This window comes from Psammomys obesus, unplaced genomic scaffold (genome assembly GCF_907164565.1).
Source record: "Psammomys obesus unplaced genomic scaffold, mPsaObe1.curated_primary_1811, whole genome shotgun sequence".
Taxonomy (NCBI): Eukaryota; Metazoa; Chordata; class Mammalia; order Rodentia; family Muridae; genus Psammomys; species Psammomys obesus.
The window spans coordinates 13,539,173-13,557,635 of NW_026596057.1; the positions used below are offsets into that span (position 1 = coordinate 13,539,173).

The 18,463-nt window shown below is 40.8% G+C and overlaps 1 protein-coding gene across 1 annotated transcript in view; it reads left to right on the plus strand.

Moving 5' to 3' along the window:
* Positions 1-18,463, plus strand: part of Axdnd1 (axonemal dynein light chain domain containing 1) — a gene marked incomplete at its 3' end in the record, with an annotated part of 105,477 nt that overhangs the window by 30,801 nt on the left and 56,213 nt on the right. Inside the window, exons 11-15 of the mRNA XM_055624393.1 lie at positions 353-473; positions 7,051-7,152; positions 8,419-8,582; positions 11,407-11,482; positions 13,097-13,331. Of these exons, the coding sequence (XP_055480368.1) occupies positions 353-473; positions 7,051-7,152; positions 8,419-8,582; positions 11,407-11,482; positions 13,097-13,331 (698 nt within the window). The remainder of the gene's footprint in view (positions 1-352; positions 474-7,050; positions 7,153-8,418; positions 8,583-11,406; positions 11,483-13,096; positions 13,332-18,463) is intronic.

An 18,463-nucleotide genomic window follows, 5' to 3' on the forward strand; every position in this document is an offset into this window, starting at 1 on the left:
CGTGCTACTGCATCTGGCTCTTTAATGTTCCTGGCGATGTGAACTCAGGTAGGTCATCAGGCGGCCAGTGCTCTTATTCCCCTAAACTGTCCCTTAGGGCTTATTCTGAATTTTTCATTGGATACAGTGGTATTTAGAAGGTTACACTGGACTTAGTGTTTTCATCATGACTACCATAATATTTGTAAATCAAATGTGAACTTTTTAATTTTACTCTAAAAAGCGTTACCGATATGTTCAGCAAAGTATGCCATAGTTAACTTATGATGAGGCTTGAAGGAACAGGTTGTTTATTTTCATAATAAAGACTTTTTTTAAGTATCTAAATAGATATATCTTAATTTTCTTTTAGAATAGTAGAAGACTACCATGACTTATATACATTACAGAGAGGAAGGATGGAGAAGGATATTAAACTGTTAATGTCAGAAAGAGACATTTGGAGCTCAGCCACATATGAACTGGCTCTAAAGGTTTGTTCCTTTGGAATTACAACTCAGACTCCTATATTAACTAAGCTTTCATTTGATAATTCTTTTTTTTTTGTTTGTTTGTTTTAGTTTTTCAACCCAGGGTTCTCTGTAGACTGGGCTGGCCTTGAACTCACAGAGATCCTCCTGCCTCTGTCTCCCAAGTGCTGGGATTAAGGGTGTGTACCACTACCACACAGCCCATTTGATAATTTTTAATTAAAACACACAAAGGGTAAAATAAAAAAGAAGGTAAATATTTATTGATAAATAACATGGTTTTATGGGCACTGAAAGATGGAAAGTTTCTTCTGTTGGGTAACTAGCTATTGTGAAATTCAGGGCTATTTTCTTCTTTAACCAAAACCTATAAACTATGACTATAAATTCTTTTGTTTGTGCAGATATTAAAACTTATAACTTTAATGTATGCCAGTTTGTAGAGCTAATGTACATTAATTCCCTAAAAAAGGTAGTATGGCCAATATGTATCAATTCTAATGTCTATAAAAGGGAACTCTTACTGTTTCATCTCCTGTTGTGTCACTCTGGTTATAGTACATTAGCAAGTGAATCAAATGAGGGAACCCTATAAAATATGGAAATAAAGATTTATTGTGAGAACAGATCCCACAATATTCTACAATTAAAAAAATGTATGTTTTGCAAATAATGCTGGTCTAACTAGATTTCTACATGTAGAAAAATGCAAATAGATCCATATTTATCACCCGGCACAAAACTAAAGTCCAAATGGATCAAAGATCTCAACATAAAACCAGACACACTAAACCTCTTAGAAGAAAAAGTGGGGAAGAGCCTTGAACTCATTGGCACAGGAGACAACTTCCTGAAAAGAACACCAACAATCAGGCTCTAAGAGCAACAATCAATAAATGGGACCTCATGAAACTGGAAAGCTTCTGTAAAGCAAAGGATACTGTTGTCAGAACAAAATGACAACCTACAGACTGGGAAAGGATCTTCACCAACCCTATATCTGACAGAGGGCTAATATCCAGAATATATAAAGAACTCAAGAAGTTAAACAGCAACAAATCAAGTAATCCAATTAAAAAATGGGGTACAGAGCTAAACAGAGAATTCTCCATAGAAGAACATCGAATGGCAGAGAAACACTTAAATGTTCGACGTCCTTAGTCATCAGGGAAATGCAAATCAAAACGAACCTGAGATTTCACCTTACACCCATCAGAATGGCTAAGATGAATAACTCAAGTGACAACACATGCTGGAGAGGTTGTGGAGAAAGGGGAACCCTCCTCCACTGCTGGTGGGAATGTAAACTTGTACAACCACTCTAGAAATCAATCGGGCGCTTTATCAGACAATTAGGAATAGTGCTTCCTCAAGATCCAGCTATATCACTCCTAGGCATATATCCAAAAGATGCTCAAGTATACAACAAGGACATCTGCTCAACCATGTTTGTAGCAGATTTATTTGTAATATCCAGAAGCTGCAAACAACCCATATGCCCCCCAGTTGAGGAATGGATACAGAAATTGTGGTACATTGACACAATGGAATACTACTCAGCAATTAAAAACAAGGAAATCATGAAATTTGCAGGCAAATGGTGGGAACTAGAAAAGATCATCCTGAGTGAGGTATCCCAGAAGCAGAAAGACAGACAGGGTATATACTCACTTATAAGTGGATACTAGATATATAATATAGGATAAACCTATAAAAATCTGTACTCCTAAAGAAGCTGAGCTAGAAGGAGGACCCTGGGCAATATGTTCAGTCCTTATTCAGAAAGTGACAGCAGGATGGACATTGGAAGAAGGAAAAAGCAGGAAACAGGACAGGATCCTACCACAGAGGGCCTTTGAAAGACTCTACATTAAATTTCCCAGTGCTCTCTCATTATCTTCAAACTGTACGTTTGGTATTTCTTTTTCCCTTACTTGCTCATTTTCATTATAGACCTGCATAGAAGTGATTTACTGATCACCACATGACAGAGTCAATATTAGGCTGTCTTGAAATTTCCTCTATCAAAGAATTTAGGCTATTTTAAAATTTAGCCTTAGGCAGATTATTAGGGCAAGGGTAGAAGGAAGCCATAGTCCTTGCCAAAGCATCTCGGAACTATTTTCTAGCCCAATTCTAATATTGTTTTCCTCGAAACCTCTTGAGCTACGCCTCTGTAGTCCACATTGTTCTCAGCCCTACCGTTCTCCAAGCTCCTACTATGATGGTGTACTAAACTCTGCTTATAGCATTCAACCTATTTTCTAGTCCAAAGTCTCAAATTCTTCCACACTCCTCAGGGGAAAAACAAATATGGTCATGTCTGTCACAGCAATAACCCACTTCCTGGCACCAACTTCTGTCTTAGTTGCTTTTGTATTGCTATGATAAAACACCATGCCCATGCGAACTTATAAAAGAAAGTGTCTAGTTGGGCTTATAGCTCAGAGGGTTAGAGCGCATGGTGGAGCAAAGGCGGCTAAGCATGGTCCCGATCCAAAAGCAGGAGGCAGGGAGAGGGCACACAGAGAGCTGTGACAGCCTTTTGAAACTCCAAAGCTTGCTCCAGGGACAGACCTCCTTCAGCAAGGCCACATCTCCTCATCTTTCCCAAACAATTCTATCTACTGGGGACCAAGTGTTCAAACCTATGAGCCTATGGAGACCCTTCTTCAAATTGCCACATCTGTCACATATAGGACCATGTCCTATGCTGTAGGGACACTTTGACTTCTTTCTTTTATTCTTTCCTTTCTTCTACTGCTCTAGCCAAGACCTGAATTCCCCACAAAGGTAAACCTAGGACTGGATGGATTCAATACCAAGTTCTACCAAACATTTAAGGAAGAGCTAACACCAGCATTCTTCAAACTCTTCCACATAATCTTGAGGGAATGACAAAACCACCGTCATTCCTACATCTGCCTGTGTTACCCCAGTACAAAGACTAGATGAGGACACAGTAGCAACAACTAAACTACAGGCCAGTTTTCTTGAAAACATAGATACATAACTTAATAAAACTCTTGAAAATCATATTCAAGAACACACTAAAGTCATAAATATGACCAAGTTGTGTGGTTTCTTCCCCTTGATTCAAGGTTGGTTCAACATACACAAATCAACAAACACATAAAGCATATTAATAGATGAAAACCACAGAGTTATCTCAGCAAACACAGAAAAGGTATTGGAAAAAGTTCAACCTCTCTTCTTGATAAAAGTCCTCCGCCTGGGAGGCAGTGACCTCCTTTAATCCCACTGGGGAGGCAGAAGAAGTAGGTGGATCTCGGTTCAAGGCCAGCCTAGTCTACAGAGCAAGTTTCAGGATAGCCAGGACTACACGGAGAAGTCCAGTTTCAAAAAACCAACCAATCAACCAACCAACCAACCAACCAACCAACCAACCAACCAACCAACCAGCAAAAAGTCCTCAAGAGACAAGGAATAAAAGGAACATATCTCCTTCCTGATCAGCTTCCTTATGTGTACATATTTTAGTATGTTTATCCTATATTATATGTCTAGTATCCACTTATAAGTGAGTATATACCCTGTCTGTCTTTCTGCTTCTGGGATGCCTCACTCAGGATGATCTTTTCCAGTTCCCACCATTTGCCTGGAGATTTCATGATTTCCTTGTTTTTTATCGCTAAGTAATATTCCATTGTGTAGATGTACCACAATTTCTGTATCCATTCCTCAACTGAGGGACATCTGGGCTGTTTCCAACTTCTGGCTATTACAAATAAATCTGCTACAAACATGGTTGAGCAGATGTCCTTGTTGTATACTTGAGCATCTTTTGGATATATGCCTAGGAGTGGTATAGCTGGATCTTGAGGAAGCACTATTCCTAATTGTCTGATAAAGCGCCCGATTGATTTCTAGAGTGGTTGTACAAGTTTACATTCCCACCAGCAGTGGAGGAGGGTTCCCCTTTCTCCACAACCTCTCCAGCATGTGTTGTCACTTGAGTTATTCATCTTAGCCATTCTGATGGGTGTAAGGTGAAATCTCAGGTTCGTTTTGATTTGCATTTCTCTGATGACTAAGGACGTTGAACATTTCTTTAAGTGTTTCTCTGCCATTCGATATTCCTCTATTGAGAATTCTCTGTTTTTAGCTCTGTACCCCATTTTTTAATTGGATTACTTGATTTGTTGCTGTTTAACTTCTTGAGTTCTTTATATATACTGGATATTAGCCCTCTGTCAGATAGAGGGTTGGTGAAGATCCTTTCTCAATCTGTAGGCAGTCATTTTGTTTTGATGACAGTATCCTTTGCTTTACAGAAGCTTTCCAGTTTCATGAGGTCCCATTTATTGATTGTTGCTCTTAGAGTCTGTGCTGTTGGTGTTCTTTTCAGGAAGTTGTCTCCTGTGCCCATGAGTTCAAGGCTCTTCCCCAGGACTCTGGGTAAGATGCTCAATCCCCATTCAGAAAGGTAAAGAGGATGGATATCGGAGGAGGGAGAAAACAGGGAACAGGACAGGAGCCTACCACAGAGGGCCTCTGAAAAGCTCTACCCTGCAGGGTATTGAGGCAGATGTTGAGACTCATAGCCAAACTTTGGGCAGAGTACAGGGAATCTTATGAAAGAAGTGGGAGATAGTAAGAACTGGAAAGGACAGGAGCTCCACAAGGACAGCGACAGATTCTAAAAGTCTGGGCACCGGGATCTTTTCTGAAACTGATACTCTAGCCAAAGACCACTCATGGAGATGGCCTGGAACCCCTGCACAGAGGTATCCTATGGCAGTTCAGTATCCAAGTGGCCTCCATAGTAATGGGGACAGGGACTGTCTCTGATATGAACTGATTGGCCTGCTCTTTGATCACTTCCCCCCAAGGGGGGAGCAGCCTTACCAGGCCACAGAGGAAGACAACAGCCAGTCCTGATGAGACCTAATAGACTAGGATCAGAGGGAAGGGGAGGAGGACCTCCCTTTTCAGTGGACTGGGAGAGAGACATTGGTGAGGAAGAGGGAGGGTGGGATTGGGAGGGGAGGAGGGAGGAAGGTACGGGGAGGGGATACAAAGTGAATAAACTGTAATTAATAAAAAAATCTAAAAAAAAAAAAAGAACATATCTCAACATAGTAATGGCTATCCAAACTTTAAATGGGGGGGACCAGAAATGATTTCCTTTAAAATAAAAAAGGACAATCTGGAAGTATGGCTCAGTCAGCATAGTGCCTGTCATATAAGCATTAGGATGAGTTCAGTTCCTAGACCCATGTTAAAAATCCAGGTGTGGTCACATGTCCCCAAGTGCAGCACAGGCTGGGGGCTGAGGCAGACAGAGCATGCCGGCTAGCTAGTCTAGCCAATCAGTGAGTCTCAGGTCCAGTGAGAGGCCTGTGTCAATAGATAAGGTGGAGGTGCAGGAGGGATGGGAAAATGAAGGGAAGTGATTGGCACAGAAGCCTGATGACCCTCAATTCAATCTACACAGCCCATATAAAGATGGGAAGAAGTAACTCAAGTCATTTTCAGACCTGCACGTGCACCCCTCCCACACCCCTTACACCCCCCCCACACTGGTAATAATGTATAAAATTTTATGAAGTGGTAAGCTAGAGAGCTACCAAGGAAGATATCCCAAAATAGCCTATTTTCATACAGGAGGTCTTACAAAGGTACCCAGGACCTGTTTCCTGAGTCACATAGAGAGAGGATGGGATTCCTGTCCTCTGCAGATGTGTCTGCCAGAGGAACACTGACTCACCAAAGCCTGCAGCAGGCTTCTGTTCACTGAATGAGTGCTGTGGGTAGGGCGGCTGCTCTTCCTCAGCCAGCTACTTCAGCTTTTGGGTGAGTCCTGTTTGGGTAGGGTGCATTGGCAACGGTGTTCAGCACGGCTTCTTCTTCTTTTTTTTTTTTTTTTAAATTTTCTTTATTTGTATGTATGTGTGTGTGAGAGAGAGAGGCAGAGAGACAGAGAGACACACAGAGAGACAAAGAGAGATGGGAGAGAGAGAGAGAGAGGCAGAGAGACAGCATGCATGTTACTGTGCTTGAGTGGAGGTCAGAGGCCTTTGGTTCTCCACTTCACCCCCCTCTCTCTCTCTCCACACATACACACACACACATTTAAGCAATAGGATGGCTAGCCTGAAAGCTTCCAGGGACTTTCCTGCATCCTGTTCGCCAGCTGTGCCTGGGTTCTGGGTTTTTGAAGTCAGGTTGTCACACGTCACCTCCTGGGCCATTGGCTGCTTTTCCATGGATTGTCTTTCTTTCTCACAACAACTTTCAGGTATCCTGTCGTCATCCTTGGGAGGTGCTGACGCTTGCCCAGTGTTCAGCGTGGTCTGAAATCTCTTTCTCTGGTTGGCAGCTTATGCTCTTCCATCTTACCCAGAAGTCTTGAATTGTAATTTGAATACAACTTGAATTGTGCTTCCAGTTCAACTGTTTTAGAAATGTGTTTATTTGTGGTTCAAATTACTCAGTTAGTAAAGAAATTTTGATGAAGTAATGACAATAAAAATTGATATGTAAAAACATTACAAGTAAATAATGGTGTTTAAAAACTTTTAGGTTCCTGATTATAGTACTTTTTTTTTATTTATAGGTAATTGAAAGAAATAGAGTCATAATGGCTAAAAAACTCTTCCTCAATGAAAAAGGCTGGAATAAATATGCTAAGCATTTCAATATAATGCTGTCAACTAAGGTAAATCCCAGTTTACCTAAGTCAAGGGGAAAATGACTATAAGTGTTATGTGTTGAAGACATAGTCTTGGCTTTGCTAAATTGAGTACAGTTCTATACTTAATGCTTTATTGTGGGAAGAATGAAAAAATATATAAGGGAAGAAATAACTCTTAGTTACATTGTCTTCCATTGTAATTGAAGCAGTACATCTAATAATACTCCAGAGTTTCAGAGAGTTACTCATTTGTTAGTGCTTAAGCTAAAATAAAAGTAAAAGGCGTGCTTGAGCATGCTGTTTATGCCTGTAACCTTGGAATGCAGGAGGCTGAAGCAGGAGGGTCACAAGTTCAAGGCAAGCCTGGGCTACAGAGAAAGAGAGGAGGAAGAAGAGGCAAAGGTACACGATGAGAGGGAGGAGAAAAGGAGATACTACTGATACTTTCTGAAACGATTTTAGGAGAAAATTTATTGATTCCCCCAAGGGATAAAATGAACTGGCACTTCCTGCATTTTCACCAAGTCAAACCACGCCGGTCATGAACCTCCTCCCTTCTGCGCCCATCAAGTGGATTTATTAAGCAAATGTGAGAAAGACTGCTGGAGAGCAGGAAGGACTCTGAGGAAGGAACACCTTCCATTTGACTTTATTTTAAATATTTATTTTTAAATGTATGTGCACGTATGTGTGCCTATGTGAGTTTATATGTGCCATGTGTGTGCAGGTGCCCTCGGGCCAGAAGAGGTCATCAGATCCCTTGGAACTGCAGTCACAGGCAGTTGTGAGTCCCCAGAGATGGATGCTGGGAACAGAACTCCAGACCCACCCCTGCAAGATTAGAAAGCGTTCTTAACTCCTGAGTCATTTCTCCAGCTCTGTCATCTCACTGTTAACATAATCCTCTGAGATATATATTAGGGCCTTTATTTTTTGGATAATAAAAATGAACTTTAGATTAAATAGTGTCACTGTCTAGAATTCACATTTGGTTCTGCCTGGCTTCCCAATTCTTGTCTTTGCCAGTGTGTCATTCTGCCCCTGCAAAAATCTGTGGGAAAACTAGGTTCCTGTTGCAAAGAAAAAAATTCTTGTCCCTAATAATGTGTACCATGGAAAACCCATTACCATAGTGTCAGTGGTGGTATTTTGAAAGAAAAATATCTTTTCAACCTTTTGGTCTACTTCCTGTGAATTATTCTAGTAATTTGATATTAATACAGGTCTGGTACATGCCAATCAATGTTTGTTTATATGAATAAACAAATACTTTGATTCTCTGCATTTCAGGACACTGGAGACCTTGAAACACTGCAGAAGTTGACAGAACAATGGAAAAGGTTTGTGCATAGGTTTAAGCAGGATGTGGAAGCCACAGAGAAGACTATTACAGATATATCCCAAACTGTGAAAGCTGGGATTCTCAAGTGGCAGCAATTCTTCAAAAATAACGTGTGAGTCTGCAAGAGTCTGCTTTTCTGACTTCGTTACATATGTCTGTTAACTCAGCCAACCACATCGTTAATTACCCTAACACTGCGTGTGGGGAGGTGAGAACACCCGTTATTGGCTCAAAGTGCTGTTCTTCAAAGCATCTGGGCCTTAAACTCAGAGGCTTTCTAGTGCTAAACACCCAGCAGTCCTGACACCCTGCCACACTGCTGCTGCCTTCTTTCAACTCCAACTCTTTGACCCTTCCTTCCTCCCTTCCTTCCTTCCTTCCTTCCTTCCTTCCTTCCTTCCTTCCTTCCTTCCTTCCTTCCTTTCTTCCTTCTTCCTTCCTCCCCTCCTTCCTTCCTTCCTCCCTCCCTCCCTCCTCTTCCTTCCTTCCTTCCTTCCTTCCTTCCTTCCTTCCTTCCTTCCTTCCTCCTTGCTTCTTTTTTCTTTTTTTTTTGGTTTTTTGAGACAGGGTTTTTCTGTGTAGCCCTGGATGTCCTGTAACTTGCTCTGTAGGACAGGCTGACCTCAAACTCACAGAGGATTCAGCTGCCTGGGCCTCCAGAGTGCTGGGATTAAAGGCGTGTGCTACTGCCACCAAGGCCTGATCTTTTACATTTTATTTTTATTTGAGTGTATGTATGTGTGTGTCTCTGTGTTCACACAGTATGTGAGTGATGTGCATGTATGTGTATGTGCCCAAAGAAGCCAGAAGATCCAAGGGTTGGATCCCTTGGAGATGGAGTTCTAGGCAGTTGTGAGCTGTCTCACTTGGGTCCTTTGGAAGAGCAGCAAGTTTGTGTGTGTGTGTGTGTGTGTGTGTGTGTGTGTGTACATGTATATGTGTGCCACTCACATACATGCCTGAAAAATTCAGAGGACAATCTTCAGACATTCCTGTCTTTCTGCCTCGTTTGACATAGGGTCTATACCATGTAAGCCCAAAAGCTTCTGGATAATCTCCTGTCTCCATTACTCACAGGCAAGCTGAGATTACAGACAGTTTTTGCTAATACTTCCAGGTTTTATGTGAGCTCTGGGGACCCAATGGTCATCAGGCGTGTGTGTTGGTGCTTTTCCCCCACTGACTATTTCCCTATCCTAGAGCAGTCTGAAGGGGGAAGGAACCAGCAGTAAAGTAATTCCGTTGAGTCTGGGCAGTGAAATCATTTCTACAGAGAGAAGGTTAGTGGGAACTTCTACTTTAGATGCAGACCGGGACTAGAGGCTCTCTGCTCCCATCTCACACATGACTCAATCACTGCCTGTTTCCTGGCACTCGAATTCTAGCCCAAAAGCAGTGCAGAAGAGTGATAGTTAACCTCTGTGTGACTGCATATGGAGTCACTCTGGAATCTCCTGGAGCATCTTGGGATGGAGTTTCTAGAGAGGTTCAGCTGAGGATAGAAGGCCTGCACCATTCCCATGAGTGCATTGTCGAAGAGAATCATTGAAAACACATTTCTATTTCAAAGTTAATGTTGTGGGTTCAGTTTTTCACAACCCTAGAAGACTTACTAGAGGTGAAGATTCTGAAAGCCAAAGCTGGTGTATGTCCTAGTGGCTTCGAGGAGCCAACAGTGAGGGAGCCCAGGTGTCATTGTCTTTGTTCTTCAGGAACTTTTTAAGAATAACTTTATCGCAGTGTTTGCATCATATTTGGTGTACTGAACAAATAAACTTTCCAATTTAAACAAACAAACAAGCAAATAAACAAAAAACAACCAAGAATAACTTTTATAGGCTAGCTATGATGATTTTCACCTGTAAGGCCTCATGAAGTAGAGGTAAAAGATCATGAGTTCAAGGCCATCCTGGGCTACTTCGTGAGACCCTGTTTTTCTTTTAATAAATAGTCTTTAAGCAGTCACTTGTAGGTCTTCATTGCTAAGCATGCCTGCTTTTCTGAGTTCCGATTTTAAAACTCAATTTTTTTCCTCAATTCTCTCTCTCTTTTCATTACTAATCAAAAGCTTAAGCATACTTTTCCTGGCACTGGACCTTGTCACTGTTCTTCTGAAGATACTGTCTTGTCCCCTGCGCCCCATTTCTAGAACTGTTTGATAATCTCCATGCCACGTTCCTAAAACTTTTTCTTCTCTTCTTCATCTTCCTCCTGTAAGCAGCTGTTGGGGTTTTCTGCTTACTTGCTCAGTTGTTTTTCTTTCAAACTGTAATAAAATTATCTTCAAGCTTCAAAAAATTTTTTTTGTTGTTTAAAAAATTCAATAGTCAGGTAGTGATGGTACAAACCTTTAATCCCAGCACTTGGGAGGCAGAGGCAGGCAGATCTCCCAGAAGGAGACCAGTCTAGTCTACAGAGCAAGTTCCAGGATAGCCAGATTTACACAGAGAAACCCTGTCTTGAAAACAAAACAAACAAAAACCAAAACATTAAACAAATAATAAGTAACAATATAAAACAATACAAATAAAACAGCTTTCTTCTTGTACACAGAAACAAAAGAAAAGTTAAGGCTCCTTACCTACTGTTGTCTTAGTTATTGTTAGGCTTCCTGTCTGTTCATGTTATTTGTCAGTCGTATTCAGCAGAAATTCGTATGAACACCTTAGTCTTGAGTTCTCAAAATGAGAGCTCACTCTTTAAAGAGATACTCTGAAGGCTTCAAGCCCTGTACAACTTGGTTAGCTAGGACTAGAATTTGTTATTTCTAATTATGAATTTGAAGTAAAATGCCCATGAGGAGAGGCTGGGCCTGGAGGCCATGCTGAAAGATGGCAGAGGTAAAAAGTAATGTTGCTGTTTGTGTGGGGACTCATGATTTTCTTTGTGTATCCCTTGTTCTGAGACCTTTCTTGCTCTTTTTTTTTTTACCCTAGCGGAAAAGATATTGTAATCCCTAATAAGGCAAATCCTTTCAAAGCAGTTTTCATAGAGTTCAAGGAGTTTCACAAGGTAAGACTTTCTCAAAACAGTCTGGTAATACGACTGCTGGTGGCAAGTGTGATGGCTTCCTCCACAGCTGAGCCATACTTCATCCTTTAAAATGGCATATCAAGGTTTGTGAATGACAGAAAAAATGAAAAGGAAAAATCCAGCAAGACCGCTGGGACCTGTAAAATATGTTTAAATATGTGTCAGTTCTGTTCCAGCTTTGTTGGTTAAATGAAGTCAGGCTGCATGATGAGAGTGGCTTTGATTCCTAGCTGAATTCCCATTTTAGGTATTGGTTCTGCCCCCTTATATATAGCTTTTGTATAAAGGACAAATTAGACTTTTAAAGTTAATTACATTTTTATAAATCATGGGAAAATATAACATAAAACTTACTGCCTTAGCCATTTATGTGTGCTTGTTAGTGGCATGGAGTACATTCATACTGCTGTATGCTTTCCAACTAAAATGCTGCTCATTAAACAGTAGCTCCCAGTGTTTGCTTTTCCTCAGCCCCTGATGAGCGTTAGCCTACTGTGAATTTGATGATTCTAGTGTTTGTTCACCTATGAATGGCTTATTTCCCTCAGCACATTGCCTTCAAGGTTCATTCATGTTTCAGGATTAACTCCATTTTTAAGGCCAATCTTTATTGTGTATGTGCCATATATATTACACTTCCATACATTATTTGGATTTTTTTAAGTTTCAAGCTTTGAAATAAATTTTATTAATTAAGTCACTATTATAAGGGCCAGGGATATGTTATAGTACCACTGAGCGTAACACATGCAAGGCCCCAGTTCAAGCCTTACACACACACACACACACACACACACACACACACACACACACTTTCTCTCTCTCTCTCTCTCTTTCTCTCTGCTATTATGTTATAGTAGTGGGACATAGGAAAATGTATAATGACATCCAATTAATTTAAGAAGAAATATAAAATTCATACCTAATGAAATATCATACAGAGCCCAGGAAATTGTGTATGTGTGCTTTTGAGACTAGGTCTCAAGTTGCCCATTCTGATCTTGGACTTATGATGTAGCCAAGAACACTTTGGAGTTCCTTCCCCTGCCCCCCCCCCCCCCCCCCCCCCCCCCCCGGCCTCCTGGTGCTGGGTCTCCGGGTGCACACCACCGGGCCTCTCCATTTCCTCTTCTTCTGGAAAGACTTGATCATAATAATCTTAGGACTGAGGGTGTCTACCTTTCTATAGATAGTAAATTTTAGTGATTGCTTTTATTTGGCAGTTTTGACATGTATAGCTAAAACTGAAAAGTAATTTATTAGGAATAATAATAATTCTTATTTAGTTTATTAAGTCTGAAAATGCGATTCATACATTATCTTTTTCTTTCTGATAGCTCATGATGGAGGTTTTATGATCTCACACATTCCAAAACTGAAGCCTAGGAAGATAGCTAAGTGAATTATCTGTGGATGGCAAACGGCAGAATGAGAGTTTTAGCTTGAGTGTGTCTAACCCAAAATTCTTACAAAAGGGTACAAACAATTAAATAACCCATGAATCTCTAGAATGACTGAGAACCATGGAGGGTGGTGGCTCGGGACAGATGTCGATTAGTAATGTACTGTTCTCCTCTCTACTTCATTTTCTAGTTGATGAGTGAGCAGAAAGAGCAGTTTACAGGGAATGCTCTGGTATCCAAATATGACCATCTCAAGATGATCAAACGCTTACAGGAAAGCTGGACAAATGTTGCATTTGGGGTATTTAGTCGCCATAAGAATGCAGATGGGATGTTGCCATCAGAGTACCAATACATGGAAGAAATAATAAAAGCCACAGGCAACCTTTACAAAGAATATGAAATAAGAATAAATGGTGACAATGGTAAGCAAAACAAGGAAAATGAGATTTCTTGGCAGTGTAAAGAACCTTAACAGTAATTACACTGTTGAATACCACAATTCAAAGAGTTCATTAGAAATTAAAATCTAACATATAAGTACAAACTCATAGTTTTAAAGATCAAGCAAAATAAAGCGTTGAGTGTCATCTTGCTGAAATATAGTTTCATATATAACAAGGGCCACGGGTTTAAAATGTGACTACAGCATACACAGGCATGTTCACCCACTTCCACAGTCAAGTTCACAGTATTTCCGACACTTTACTAGCACTCCTGAATCCCGCCTCCTTCAGTTCTTCCTCCTTATTCCCTCATCCATACCTAGTCCTAAAGCCACTTTCTGTCCCATACACTTCCATTTGGGCTTTTCATATGAAAGAGAAGCGTGCTTTGTGCCTTTTCATGTTTCTTTCCATAGCATCATGATGTGTTTAGAGGTTATCTACTTTACAGCATGTATCAGTCTTTTATCCCCTCCCCCCTTATGTGGAGGCAGGCTCTGCCTATGTAGCCCTGACTGTCCTGAGAGCACTGTGCACACCAAACTTGCAGCCTTCGTGCCTCCGCCTCTCAAGTGCCCGGCTGGCAGTTATTGGCCACCAAGGCTGGCCTTCCACCATTTTATGGCCAGAGAAGGGGCCAGACGCATTGTATGGAGACATCTTGTTTTGTAGATGGTTTCAGCTATTGATACACATTTGGGTTTGTCTTTCTTTTCTGTTTTCATATATTTTGGAGGGAAGTCCTGGCAATTTGGCAGCTCTATGTTTAGCTTTCTGAAAACAAGTGGACACACATTTATGTTTCTCAAAAGCAGTTTTGAGGCTCTGATGTTTCTGCTTCCTTGGTGCTACTGTGGCCGTCTCACCATTACAGCAGGTGTGAAATACTGTTTCGTCATGGTCTTGATTTGTAATAACAGATGTTTTTGTGAGGTTCTTAGCTGTCTGTCCACCTTCTTTGGGAAAGTGCCTGCTGAGTGTGTGTGTGTGTGTGTGTGTGTGTGTGTGTGTGTGTGTGTTCCTTTTATCATTAAGTTGTAAGAGTTCTTTTGTTCTAGGTAAAATCACTTCTCAGGCATGTGAATTGCAAACATTTTCTTCCATTCCGTTGATTGCATTTTCAAGTTCCAATTTGTTTTGCTTGGATGTATGTCTGTGTACCACATGTTTGCAGGGACTGCGGAGGCCAGAAGAGGGCATATGAACCCCTGGAATAGGAGTTACATATGTTTGTCAGTTGCCATATGGGAATTGAACCTGGTTCCTTTGGAACCATTGAGCTCTCTCACCAGCCCAATCCTCATATTTCTTTGTTGAGTTATTTTGTAAAATAGGAAATTGGAGTCATCAGTCATTGCTTTGGAATAGCCTTCTAGTTTGGCTTTGTATGGTGTGGTTCTCTGTTACTGAGTGATTATCATTGCCATAGCTTCTTCATGGCTTGACCTTTTTATTAAATATAAGATCTCTGTGTCCTATTTATAAAGAGAAATCTTTAATTTTGTGCACATGAAGGGTGTGTATGATGGGGGCAATAGATGATTAGCTGCCTGCCATCATGCCAGGAAACCCAGGGTGAGGGAGGTGATCACCAAATCTACCTGTGGGTTTTCAGTTAGTTTCTTTCAGTCCAGGTCCTAGTCCCACTTGTGGTTATATGTCAATGTATCTGTCTCTTTCTTATTTTTTATGGATATTTGAATACTTTTTAACCCTAGTCAGAAACCAGGAATTGTTTTAAAATGCTAATTTCCTCGCCAGCTTATTGAATGTATGTCAGCTAGCTTTCACACTCTGGCCTAGACACTGTCTTTTAAGGGAGTGGCTAAGGCGGAGCTCTGCTAACTACTAATGGAACCAAGAACCTTCTGAAAGTGTTCTGGGGAGGAACGAGTGTTATCATCACTAAGTGCCCAGAAATGTTATTAGAAATCTATTCCTTTCTGGGAGATACCTACAAGATTACAGCCATTATTTACCTTCATGGAGCTTTTGTGATATCTCTGGCAGTTAGCTGTTCCCTTTGTTTACTTTATAGTTGTTGAGATGCTTTAATTATTTTTCATGCTATTTCCCTGTATCTGTATTACCTCTTCCCCTGTAACTCGTGCTTGTTAGATGACATGCTCTCAAGAAACATGTTTAACTATTAGCCCTTAAGTAAGCTAATAGTAGGAAATGAAAGGGACCCAAAAAGTACATTATGTCTACATTCTTCAGATTAGGTATTTTATGGAAAACGGTTGATGAATCTTTTTCCATTAAGAAAGCATAAAGGCTGGGGAGCTAGCTCAGTGCTTCCTGCATTGCATGAACACCTGAGCCCATAAGGCCAGCACCAGTGTTAGAAAGCTAGGTGTGGTCGTGTGCTTTTAATCCCAAAGCTGGAGGCCAGAGGATCCCAGAGTTTTGCTGGCCAATCTGTCTAACCAACGTGTGAGCTCCAGACTTAATAAAAGACCCTGTGAAATACATAAGTGGAGAACAGTTGAGGAGGGTGCCCAGTGTCAGCCTCTGGCCCCCATGTATACACACAAACATGACCAGAACCCCCCCCCTTCGTACCTGCAGGTGGAGACTGGACACATCCTAGTACCAGATGGCTTACTGCAGATGTCTATCAAATATTTACTATTAATTTTCTATGAAATTATTTCAGCATATTAAAGAGGATGTCATTCTTTCAAACTCATTCTGTGAGGCCACCCTTATTCTGATGTGCAACGCAGGAAACAAACAAAAAGAAAGCTATAGATCCATATCCTTGATGAACATACATGTAAAAATCCTCACCTGAATGCTGTCAATATGAACAACAGCACATTAAAAAAATATTAGTTTGTTTGTTTAACATCCAGACTGCAGTTCCTTCTCAATCCTCTCCCATCTGCCCCTCCCCTTCCCCATCCACTCCTCCTCCATTTCTCTTCAGAAAAGGACAGACCTCTCATGGATATCAACCAGCCCAAGGCCTATCAAGTTGTATGGTTTGGCATCTTTGTCAAAAATCAGGTGTCCATAAGTATGTGGGTTTATTTCAGGGTCTTCTATTTGATTCCATTGATCCACCAGTTGGTTTCTATGCCAGTACCATGCAGTTTTTAGTATTGTTGCTCTATAGTACAGCTTGAGATCAGGGATGGAGATACCTCCAGAAGATCTTTTATTGTAGAGGATTGTTTTAGCAATTCTGGGTTTCTTGTTATTCCATACTCCATTTTTAATTGCATTGTTTGGTTTGTTGTCTGTTTTCTTGAGTTCTTTTTATATTGTATATATCAGCCCTCTGTCAACTGTGAATTGTTAAAGGCTGCTGTTTTGTCTATTGTCCTTTGCCTTACAGAAGCTTTTTCTTTTTTGGTTTTTTTTTTTTGAGATAGGGTTTCTCTGTGTATCCCTGGCTGTCCTGGACTCACTTTGTAGACCAGGCTGACCTGGAACTCACAGATTCATTGCCTCTGCCTTCCAAGTGCTGGGATTAAAGGTGTACCACCATGACTGGTTTGACTTACAGAAGCTTTAAAGTGTCATAAGGTTTCATTTATTAATTGTTGATCTTAGTGCCTGCATGATTGGTGTTGTGTTCAAGAAGTTGTCTCATATGCCACTGTGTTTAAGGCTATTCCTCAGTTTCAGATTCATTTACATATACGTATAGACCCTTGGGAAAGTAAGATAGAAAGATTGATTGAGCCCAGAAGTTCAAGGCTTGCCTGGGCTACATACAACAAGTGATTTAACATGTTTAAGTACAATTTAGCTCAGAAAGGCAAAGATGGCTTAACATGCACAAATAAACCTTTACAAAATACCACTTCAACTGAATGAAGAGCAAAACTTTGTAATCATCTCAGTATATGCAGAAAAAGCATTTGATAAAATTCAATACCCCTTCATGATAAAAACAGAAGGGATATACTTAAATAATAGAGGCTATATATAATAAGGCCAAATGTTAGCATCATATGGAGAATACTATATTGGAGGAACAGTTGAGGTTTTTCTAAGACCTGTAACAAACAGTGATGTCTACTTCCACCCAAATAATACCACAAGGCCTAGTTAGAGTATCAAGGTGGTGCATGCCTATAATCCCAGCACTGAAGGAGGCAAAGGCAAGCAGATCTCTGTGAGTTTCAGCCCAGCCTGGTCTGCAGGCTACACAAAGAAATCCTGTCTTGAGAGAGACAGAGAGAGACAGAGAGACAGAGATACACACAGAGAGAATTAAGTAAGAGAAGGAAATAAAATGCATTTAGATTAGAAAGGGAGGAACTCAATTGTCACTGATTACAGGTGACATGAGCCTATATATGGAACACGCTAAGGATTCCACCACAAAACTGATAGAGCTAATAAATTCAACAGCTTCAGGATACATGAACAGCAACGTTGCCCCCCCTCCCCCCATACCAGATCAAAATAGCAATCCCATATTCAGGTGCTATAAAAAGTAAGTGAAACCATAGAACACCAATGAAGGAAATTAAAGAGAGCACAAAGATATGGAAATACATCCCATATGTTCATAGATAAGAAGAATATGTTAAAAAATACCCATGTTACTAAAAGTCTCGCCTTCTGCTCCTCCTGCCCTCATGGGCTGGTGGGCAACAGTCCTCCCCAGGGAAGAGGAAAACCACACTAAAATGCATATGGAATGAAAAATGTATGTCGAATAGCAGCAGCAAAATAAAACTCTAAAGCAGCAAGGTAGTCCTAAGCAAAAACTTCAAAGCAGGAGTCATTGTACTACCTGATTTTAAAATGTGCTACAAAGCTAGTCATTTAAATCAGGGTGCATAAGCATACTGTGAGGCTGAAGACCCTGAATCAGAGTGGCAAGGGACAGAAACAGATCTCCAGGACATTTTTCTCTTAAAAGTGAAACTCTAGCTATTAGACCACTCCTCGTTTCCCTCTGTTCCTCATTCCCCTCTGTTCCTCATTCCTGGCAGTCACAACTCCACCCTATTTCCATGAATCTGACTGCCCTTGATGCCTTAAGGCAGTGGTTCTCAGCCTTCCTGTGGAGGCCTTCCCCCCCCCCTTTTTTTTTCCTTTTTTCCTTTCCTTTCCTTTCCTTTCCTTTCCTTTCCTTTCCTTTCCTT